Genomic DNA, 10,806 nt, shown 5'->3' on the forward strand with positions numbered 1-10,806 from the left:
GTTGGGGAGAGCACACAGTCCTCCCCCTCACGAATGCCTCCTCTACAGCTCCCCCTGGGCTACAGTTCAGGGGCACAGCCTACCCGAGTGTTTCCAACACCCAATAAAGCAGGTGCTCTGCCTCCCAGTTCCCGGACTAAGAAACTGAGGCTTTGGAAGCTTAGTGATCTGTCCGAGGTGGCCCAGCTGAAATGTCTCTCGGTGGGGCTGCTCCCAAGGCCAGGCAGTACCGGGGTACCCCCCCCCCAGGAAGGCACCCACATCGAGAAGGTGGCAAACACAGCAAGGCAAAGATGGGGAGCCTGGTTGCTCCAGTGAGGCCTCCTGAGAGCGCAGCAGCCCAGTTAGCATGGCATCCCGGCCAGGCCTGTGCAGGGGGCTAGCCACGGCAGATGGAAGCCAAGGACTGTTCCAGTAAGGGGCCGCCCGCTTCCCAGCTGGGAGTGATGCCGGAGTAAGGATGTAATGCAGCACGTCAGGAGGAGAGCGGGAGCTAAAGGCAAAGCAAGAGTGAGTGCCGAGATAAGACGGGGATATCACAGACCCGGGCCCTCTCTCTGGGCCGGAGCTCAGGGATGCTGCAGGATGAAAGGGCCCAGGCTGCCAGCCCGTTGGTGGCGTCCAGGGACAAACATGTGCTTGCATACACACATGCACCTACGCAGATGCTGTGAACACGTGCACACCTGGCCGTGTACACACACAGGTAAATGCACAGAAGCACACATGTGCATAGGCGTGCTCAGACCCATGTGCACACATGTACGCATGCTCTGTCTAGGCCCAGGCCTGCCTGCGGGGCTGCAGGCACTAGACCTGAGGTGTGGGTGTGGGTGCCTAGAGAACATTCCTGCTTCATGCCTGCCTGCTTGTCCCCTCCCCTGCCTGTGCCCAGAGATTTTTTTGTTGTTGTTGGGGGGGGGGGTGCAATTTGGCCCTAGGTAGGGTGACTGACTTGTGCTGGTTTGTTTGGGACTTTACGGTTTTAGCACTGAAAATCCGGAGTCCTGGGCAAAGCCACATTGATCACCTGCCCCACGTGTTGGACAGGCCTGATGTGTATGTGCCCCTGCAGAGTGCTCCCCACCATCTGTCCCCTTGTGATGGCCCAGGGGCCCTCCAGAGAAAGCCAAGGCCCAATCTACTCTTATTAGAGACCTCAGTACTAATGAGAACCACTATGTTTATTGAGCACCTACTATGAGCCAGGCCCTTGGCCTAGGGTTTTCTTCTTCTTCTTCTTCTTTTTAATGTTTACTGATTTTTGAGAGAGAGAGAGAGGGACGGGCAGAGAGAGAGGGAGATACAGAATCCAAAGGAGGCTCCAGGCTCTGAGCTGCCAGCACAGAGTCCTACATGGGGTTTGAACTCACAGATGGTGAGATCCTGACCTGAGCGAACTCTGATGCCCAACCAACTGAGCCACCCAGGAGCCCCGTAGGGTTTTCTTCTTAAAAGAAACACATAGCAGGGCTCCTGGGTGGTTCAGTTGGCTAAGCATCCGACTTTGGCTCGGGTCATGATCTCAAGGTCTGTGGGTTCAAGCCCTGTGTCGGGCTCTGTGCTGACAGCTCAGAGCCTGGAGCCTGTTTCAGATTCTATGTCTCCCCCTCTCTCTGCCCCTCCCCTCCTCACTCTCTGTCTTTCTCAAAAATAAATAAGTAAATTAATAAATAAACAAACATACATGAAAGAAAGAAAGAAAGAAAGAAAGAAAGAAAGAAAGACAGACAGACATGACTGTGTTCTAGGCACCGTTTTAGGCCCTAGGCCTAGGGCACAGCAGGGAACATACCAGACAAAATCACTGTCAGTGGGAGGGGACAGAAAAGGAACAAGAGAAATAAATAAATGATGTACTTTATTAGAAGAACATAAATGTTAGGGAGGAAAATTAAACTGAAGGAGACCATTTAAAATAGGCTGCTGGGGATGTGCCTGGGTGGCTCAGTCAGCTGAGCAATCGACTTGATTTCACCTTGGGTGGTGATCCCAGGGTCGTGGGATCAAGCCCCGTATCAGGCTCCAGGCTGAGCATGGAACCTGCTTGGGATTCTCTCTCTTCCTCTCTCTCTCTCTCTCTCCCTCTACCCTTCTCCCCCTCTCCCCAGCTTGTGGTGTCTCTCTCTAAAAAAACGTAAAAAATAAATAAGACAGGCTGCTAAGGAAGGCCTGACCGAGAAAGTGACTCTGTGAGAGACCCCAATGTTGGGGTGAGGGCAGGGGCCCCACAGGTATCCTGGAGCATGGGCAGTGCTCCAGAAGGAGAGAGCAGCAAAAGGCTGGAGGCAGGACGTGCCCAGCACGTGAAAAGAGGGAGAAGAAAAGGCTGGGGGAGGGAGGAGAGGCGGCGGCCAGGGCCCCAGTGAGGACTAGAAGGTCTTACTGAGCACGATGGGGCCAAGGGGGTTTGATCAGAGGCGCCACGTGCTCTGACTCAGACTTCCGCTGCTGTGTCAGTGGAGATGTAGGGGCAAGGGTGGGAGCCCGGGGACCACGCAGGAGACTATGGCGATGGGCCAGGCAAGAGATGATGGCGGCCCCGGCTGGGGTGGTGGCCGGGAGACGAGGGTGGGTTCTGGGTATGTCCTGAAGCTGAGCCCACAGGGCTCCCGGCAGACTGGGTATGAGGTGAGAGAGAGAAGTCGGCGTGACTCTGAGGTTCTCACCCCAGCTGCCAGAATGAAGGAGCCGCCTTCACCTGAGACGGAGAAGATGTGCGTGGAGGAGGCCTGGGGGGCCGGGGAACAGCGGCTCACCTTCGGACAGATTGTGTGGGATGGACGGAGAGATGGGGAGGCAGGTGGATTACAGGCATCTGCAGCGGGGGCCTGCGAAGGGAAGCCCTGCTCTGCCCAGGCTGGCTGCCTCGTCTCCGGGGCTGGGCCGGGCGGGGGCGCTATAGGAAGTGGCCTGCACTTGGGTGCGGCATGCGGGGACAGTGCCAAGTGGCCTGGGGCGCCAGTCGCTCTGTGAGCACAGCCAGCCTGGCCCGAGGCTGTTATCTGACCGGCAGAGCCATTTGGTTAGCATCGATTGGCTTAGAGAAGAGCAGCTGGCAAGGCCCGGGCAGGAGGGAGGGGATGCCTGGCCCTGTGCAGAGGGAGGGCGGGCTGTGGAGCCGGAAGGATAGGCCACATGGCTGACAAGTCTCTGAGGCTCAGAGAGCCCCTAGGGACCTGCCTGGGGGCCTTGGGGGGATTCCAGCCCATGGGGCTGTCCCTGCGTGAATGTCGACAGAGGTGGCCGCTTTGGTGCCAGCAGGTTGCAGACTAAGGTCAGGGGGAGGTCTGATGAGGTCTGACTCAGGTCAGATGAGGCTGCCCTGCCTGCCCCATGCAACTTGGAGCTCCTGGATTTGAGGTCAGGGGCGTGAGGCCTGCTCTCCCACCCTCTTCACCAGCTGTGTGGCCACTTCTCTGCGGGTGCCTCATTTCCTCTGCAGTGGTGTGGTAGTATGGGGCTTCCATGTAAAGAACCTGGTGCATGTTTAGGAGTGGGTCCTCATTGGTTAGCTCCCTTCCTGGGGGGGAAGCTGAGGACCCCTGCCATTCTAGACATTTCTAGACATCTGGCCTGGGACGGGAGCAGGGGTCCTGTCAGTGCTGGTTCCAATGGGGACCTCTCTGGCCTCCCCAGGCCTGGGTTTCCCCAGCCTAGCAGGGCTGGTGTTACAGCTTCTTTGGGATCTCTGGCTACTTGGGGGCTGATTGAGGGGGACTGGGGTAAGATGTGGGCACACTGCCGGTTTCCATACCTCAGTGCCTTTGTACACACTGTGCCTTCTTCCTGTTATGCCCTTCCCACCCACCCCGCTAGGTCCAGCCCCACAGGGACATGCATAAGCACATCTGGGGCTGCCGAATAGACTGGGTGAGGTGCTGACCATGCTCAGGCCACTCACCCGCTGCCCAGCGGGTGAAGGGTTTTGGGGTTTGGAGGAAGGAGAACTTGCAAACAATAGAATCTCTACTGTGTATCCTCTATACTGGCAGGGGAGCAGAGGGCTTAGTGGAGGAGGTGGTGTAGGGGCAGCAGGGACGTTTCCTGAGCTTCTTACACACACACACACACACACACACACACATTAGCACCTGCTCTGGGCCCCGGCACCTGGTCAGACTGCCTGGTATTGTGAGACCTCCTATCTGCTAATGAACCCAGGAGGACTCACCTTGGCTCACCCCTGGGCTCCTCCTTGCCCTATCACATTGGACATTCCAGGACTTGAGGCAAATATTGAATGGAGGAAGGAATGAATGAGGCAGAGGAGCCTCAGGTGAGCTCAGATGTGTGTGTGGGGGGGGGTGGCCAGGAGCTTTGGGAGTCCGGGTGCATGCCCCTGGAGGAGAGCTGAAGGAGGAGAGCCTGAGGAAGGGGGAGCCCAGCCTGGCTTTCTTCAGCCCCCTCAGGCAGAGCAACCCCTGCCGCACCCAGGAGGGGGCTGAGGAAGCAGATGGAAGGGGGCGCAAGGCTCCTCCTCAGAGACTTACATGGCTGCTAATTTGCAGTCTTAAAATGCACGGCAAAGGCACCGGCCTCGGTGTTAGTACATTAATCAGGCAATCAGTGGGTTGGGGCTCCCACCAGCACACGGAGGGGGCACAGGAGAAGCTGTAGCTCCTGCCTGGAAAGAAACCCAGCAGGGTGATGATCCAGACCCAGGGCACCCGCCGGCTCAGGCAGGGGTGCCAGAGGTGGGTGAGCTTGTCTGGGAGGGCTAGTCTGGGGCCTTGGAGATGTGACCAGCTTCCGGGGTGGAGAAGCAGACTCAGCTGAGACCCACCCCAGCACCCAGTGGAAGGGGGCAGGGGTAGTGCAAGGGCAGCTTCCCTGGCCTGGGTCCCTGGCATCTGGGCAGTACTGAAGGACGGAGAGCAGCTCCAAGCGTTGGCTGGGGCTCCTGCCTCCTTCTGGGACCCTCTGGGAGGAAGGGAATGGGTGGCTCCTGCCCTGGGTCCTGCATTTACCCAACACACCTGCCAAAGTGTGTTCACAAGCTGGCCGCTCTGCCCCGGCCTGGATTTTTGGGCATTTGGCTTTTCCCCGAAATGGGGATCTCCGCCTGGTTTCCCTGTACCCCAATATTCCCTGGGGCACCTGTCTAAGGAAAGGGTGTGGCTCTCCATGGGGTCCCCCAGCTTTTCTGGGGACATTTGAGAGAACCCCAGCCCAGGGGCCTCACAGAGACATAGCCACAACAGTAGGGAGAAGGGTCGTCTGCCCCCATCAGGTCAGGGGGCAGGAGAACCCCCTACGACCACACAGTAATTCTGAGGATCAGAGCATCGCGAGCAGAAGCACTTTGTAAACTTCATAAGCTGCACAAATGTCGAGTGGTATTAGTGCTGAGCCTGCCACAGCTTACCCCTACCCCCCACAGTGAGTGTCCCTCTGCTGCCAGACTTCAGGAAAAGCCTCTTTCTTTGCAGTCCCACCCCCCACCCCCAGGGTCTGGTGTGGCAGTGTGTGTCCCACAACCACAGGTGCGTGGCCGTGGCCTGGTCCCTTTCAGCACAGTGAGCACTGTGATCGCCCCACCGAGCGGTGGGGCAGGGGCCGCTTCCCGGGGGCAGGGTCCCTGGGAGACAGCAGCCTGGCCAGGGGTAAGGAGTGCGAGCTGAGAGTAGGGAAAGGGAGTGTCAGTCTCTGTGGAAGGTGCAGACAGTGTGAGTTGGGCCTTCATCCCAGCCCTGGCTTTCGGTGGCTCGAGGCATCGGGCAGGCTCCCCGAGAGTCAGCTGAAGCTTGGGGTCCAGGCTCCTGTCCCCTCACACTCTTGCTTCCCCCTGCGGGGCTGGGACCCCCCCCGCCAGACCAAGGTGGGGAGTGGGGGGGCCTGGAGGTCAGACCCGAGCCTCTACGTGGGGCAGGCTAGCATAGCGATCATCTCCTACCCACGTTACAGAGAGGGAAACTGAGGCTGCGGAGGCACCAGCCTCAGGCTTAGCCTGCAGGCTGTGCAATGGTCGTGGTGACTGAAGACACTGCAGGAGCCACATGGAGCGCAGGAGCCCAGCCCAGGAAGGTTCCTCACAGCTGCACTGCCACCGCCACCACTGCCACCGAGGTCATAATTGCTCTGAAATCGCAACCGAACCCAATTATGCAAAAACAAAATTATATGCGATGATTTTTATGTTGGAAACGTTTGGTGGAAGCCGGGTGATTACAGGGGGACGGGAAGCAGCTGCCACTCTCTGGGAGCCCATAACTCCCAACAGCTGGGAACTGTCACTTATTTACGATGCCATTTCTGCCAGGAACGAGGGGGTGGTGGCTAGGCCTGCCTGAGCCTGACCATCAGACTAGGGCAGCAGCAGGGCCTCAGAGCCTGGCCCAGTGGCCCCTGTGAGGCTGGGAGTGGGGCGGGTCTGAGATCGGCCGGGAGGGTAGGTTCTTTCTACATGCTCTGGGCATCGCTGACGGCAGCGAGACTCGGCTGAGCTGCCGGCAGCCCTGACCTCTCCCCAGAGGCCCGGCTGGCCAAGCTGGAAGGGACGGGCAAGAGGCCAACCCAGGCGGGGATGAGGTGGCTGCCGGGCCCTGCGGGGTGGGGCTCTACCAGCCTGGAGCCTGTCTTTCCCACGCCGGCGCGCCTGCCGGGCAGCCTGGGGCAGCTGCGACCCTGGAAAAAGGCAGGTAATGATGATCGTCCATAATGAGGCTGCTCCGATAATGAGCACGGGGCTATTATCCGACCACAGCCTGGACACATCCGAAAATAAATTATTTTAAGGATCCATTAACGAATGCCTAATTAATGCCCAATTAGAGGGAAGCTACAGAGGAAATGCTCGGGACAGTCGAGAGGCGAGGCCTGGTTTGCAGCCACAGCCTGGGAGTTTAGGTGGGGAGAGGGGAGAGGCCAGAAGGTGGACCTGATGGGGGGCAGCAGCTTGCTCCTGGTGGGGGGTGGGGGGGTTGCAGAGCCTGGCCACCCTGATGCCTCCCCCAGTCCACACACATGGGTCCTCTTAGTACATCCTCAGGGCGCTGGAGGGGACAACTAGTATTATTTAGAAACTGAGGCCCAGAGAGTTTGTCACATATTTGAGGATGCGGGAGGCATGGTAAATGAGACCTCTTTTGAGATGAACTTTGGTATCGTGCATGCATGCTTGCCTTGTTATTGAGAATAAATACAGAGACTCCTCAGGCCTCAGTATGTTTACTTTGCTAGACCCGGAGTCTGTCCCACTATCTGTTCATGTGGATAACAGCGAGTGAGTGACAGAGCTGGAACAGGAACCAGAGGCTGGCTTCTGTGGCCTGGGGTTGTGACCCCCACCCCCCACCCCCCGCAGGGCTGACGGAGCCTGAGGGGGCAGGACTAAGGATGGCGGGCAGCCCAGGCTGGGGAATAGAACCCCCAGTACAGGTGCAGGGCCCCAGTGTTATCTCACGCCAGGTGCGGGCCTGGCTTGGGCTTGAGCCCTGCCTTCCTCCCATCTGGAGCCTCCCCCAGGGGACTGCCGTCCCAGACTGCCGGGTTCGGCGCAGGCCAGGACAGAGCCTGGCCTGGGAGGGTGGCACACCCACCAGCCCCGCACCCTGTCTGTCCCCCGCGTCCCCCGGCCGACCCTGACCTGGCTGTGCTCTGTCTCCCCGCCAGGGTGCTGTGTGGAACTGTTGCTGCTGCTGCTGGCCGGGGAGCTGCCCCTGGGCGGCGGCTGCCCGCGGGACTGCGTGTGCTACCCGGCACCCATGACGGTCAGCTGCCAGGCGCACAACTTTGCCGCCATCCCCGAGGGCATCCCGGAGGATAGCGAACGCATCTTCCTGCAGAACAATCGCATCACCCTCCTCCAGCAGGGCCACTTCAGCCCCGCTATGGTCACCCTGTGGATCTACTCCAACAACATCACCTACATTGACCCCAACACCTTCGAGGGCTTCGTGCACCTGGAGGAGCTGGACCTTGGCGACAACCGGCAGCTGCGGACGCTGGCCCCGGAGACCTTCCAGGGCCTGGTGAAGCTCCACGCCCTCTACCTCTATAAGTGCGGGCTCAGTGCCCTGCCGGCAGGCATATTCAGTGGCCTGCACAGCCTGCAGTACCTCTACCTGCAGGACAATCACATCGAGTACCTCCAGGACGACATCTTTGTGGACCTGGTCAACCTCAGCCACCTGTTTCTCCATGGCAACAAGCTGTGGAGCCTGGGCCAGGACACCTTCCGGGGGCTGGTGAACCTGGACCGGCTCCTGCTGCACGAGAACCAGCTGCGGTGGGTCCACCACAAGGCTTTCCACGACCTCCGCAGGCTGACCACCCTCTTTCTCTTCAACAACAGTCTCTCCGAGCTGCAGGGCGACTGCTTGGCGCCCCTGGCCGCCCTGGAGTTCCTCCGCCTCAACGGGAATGCTTGGGACTGCGGCTGCCGGGCGCACTCCCTGTGGGAATGGCTGCGGAGGTTCCGCGGCTCCAGCTCTGCTGTCCCCTGTGTGTCCCCCGAGTCACGGCAAGGCCAGGACCTGAAGCTGCTGAGGGCCGAGGACTTCCGGAACTGCACGGGGCCGGCGTCCCCGCACCAGATCAAGTCACACACGCTCACCACCACCGACAGGGCCGCCCGCAAGGAACACTACCCACCCCACGGCCCCGCCAGGGACAAGGGCCACCCGCACGGCCATCTGCCGGGCTCCCGGCCGGGCTACAGGAAGCCCGGCAAGAACTGCACCAGCCACAGGAATCGCAACCAGGTGTCCAAGGCAGGCGCCGGGAAGCAGACCCCCGAGCTGCAGGACTACGCCCCCGACTACCAGCACAAGTTCAGCTTTGACATCATGCCCACGGCGCGGCCCAAGCGGAAGGGCAAGTGTGCCCGCAGGACCCCCATCCGTGCCCCCAGCGGGGTGCAGCAGGCCTCCTCGGGCCGTGCCCTGGGAGCCTCGCTCCTGGCCTGGATACTGGGGCTGGTGGTCACTCTCCGCTGAGGACCTGAGGCCCCAGCACCCAGCACTGCCAATGTCCACCAAGGAACAGAATTTCTTTTCTTTTTTTTAACAAGCGGAGGATCTGCTGGGTTTCAGGCAAAGGCTGGTAAAGCCTTTGGCTGCTGTCTGGGCCCTGCCCGGTGGATTATAAACCCAAAGTGTACAGCCCCAAGTGGGAAGGGATTAGCGCATCACACCCTGCTGTCCCGGCCAGGCCCTGCCGAGCACCCATGGACAGCACCCATCCAGCAAGGCGGTTAAAGCACGCAAAGTGAATCCTTCATTAGCAACCATGGGACGGTGCCCCACAGGAGCTGGGCTCTGTGGAATCCCGGTCGTTGGAGAGGTCTGAAGGGCCCCCCGCCACTCCTGGAGGAAGCAGGACTCAGGAGAACAGACGAGGCTCACCCAAGAGGCTGGCTCCACCAGCCACCTGGGAGCACAGGAGCAGGTGGCATTTTGGCTCTTGCCTGAGGCCACGTAGTCAGCCTGCCCTAAATCCGACCCTCAGTCCCTCCCTCGGGGGTAAGGCCTCATTCCTGACGTCTCAGGCTACCCTGGCAGACCCAGGCCTAGCTGCTGGGCTCCAAGAACCAATTACCAAAGGAAAGATCATCAGAGGCTGAAATTTAGAACTGCGTCAAGTGCAGTGAGGCTCTCACAGGAGGTGCAGTTTTATAACTACGTCCACTTATATATATACACACTCTCTACATATATATACACACAAATGCACAGGCCACCCCCCCCGCCCCGCCCCGCTCCCCTACCAGACTGTATGTCTTCTCATGTTTATAAACTATACGGAAAACTATTATCTGTTGAACTAAGGATTGTATTGGTGATTTCTAGCAAGAAAAGAGTCACAGGATTTTTTGTCTAGAATCCCAACCTGGCAACAACAGTCACCGTGTAACCTGGGCTTGCCAGGGCCTAGGGCAAAGGGTCAGTGGGAGGGGTCAGGGAGAAGGGGAGGCAGCAAGAATCACTTCAGGGGACCAATCTTCTTAGATGTTCAGAGCATCACCTTGTTTTTATATGCAACACAAGTCCGGCTGCCGCCCCAGAGCATCCCATAACCCCCACCGTACTAGCTAGCTGTTGTCGTCAGGGCGAGAAGTGAGAAGCAGCTCATTGGACATCAGGGAGCCAGGCCCGGGGGCCGGGCTTGATGGAGAAGGGGAAGGAAGGGACTTTGGGTCTCTTTTGCTGACGGGCAGGAAGCATCCACAGTGTTAGCCCAACAGGCTGGACAGTGTCGTCAGCCTAGCGTTTTGCCAGCAACGGTCTGGACAGGCCAGGGAGACTCTGGGCATGAGCCCAGGCCTCCAACATGGCTCAGCTGCTGAATTTTTCCTTGAGGCTCTTTGATGGCCATCCCAGCAAGGGTCCTGTATAGGTGGCAGGAGGGAGAGCATCAGGTGGCCTTAGCAGAAGGGGGACAAGAGGGCATTTCAAGAACCATCTCAGGCACTTCTGCATAACGGAGGCCCCATCCCTCCTGGCCCTTCTGAAGATGCCCAGGGACGGGCAGAGGTTGGGGGGGGCCAGACTCAGGGGTCAGGAATGGGGACGTGCAGGGAGTGGAGCAGGCAAGCCCAAATAGGGGACAGCGGCTCTGGTCAAGTCTGGCCATGCTGTCGGCCAGGGCCCCTGGAGACACAATCTCCTTTGAGCTTTCCACAAACCTGAACTCCCCACCAGAGAGGATGTGTGTGAGGAACAAGAAACACTGAATCCAATTAAGAGAGAAAAATAATAATAATAAAATTTCTCTTGGACAAGAACCCTGTTTCTCATTTCCTAACCCTGCATTCCTGAAATGGTGGCAGATCCCAGATTTTGGTGGGGTGGGCGAGGCTGGCCG

At 59.0% G+C, this 10,806-nt stretch overlaps 1 protein-coding gene across 1 annotated transcript; it reads left to right on the forward strand.

Moving 5' to 3' along the window:
• Nucleotides 1-2,682: 2,682 nt before the first annotated feature.
• On the forward strand, nucleotides 2,683-9,176 carry RTN4RL1 (reticulon 4 receptor like 1). Its single transcript, XM_047080858.1, has 4 exons — nucleotides 2,683-2,803; nucleotides 6,474-6,641; nucleotides 7,307-7,410; nucleotides 7,503-9,176. The coding sequence occupies exons 1-4, from the start codon at nucleotides 2,683-2,685 to the stop codon at nucleotides 8,937-8,939; spliced, it is 1,830 nt and encodes a 609-aa protein (XP_046936814.1). The 3' UTR covers nucleotides 8,940-9,176.
• The last annotated feature ends 1,630 nt before the right edge of the window (nucleotides 9,177-10,806 follow it).

Source organism: Lynx rufus, unplaced genomic scaffold (genome assembly GCF_022079265.1).
Source record: "Lynx rufus isolate CCGP_SWC_20201006 ecotype Redwood Valley unplaced genomic scaffold, mLynRuf1.p SCAF_18, whole genome shotgun sequence".
Taxonomy (NCBI): Eukaryota; Metazoa; Chordata; class Mammalia; order Carnivora; family Felidae; genus Lynx; species Lynx rufus.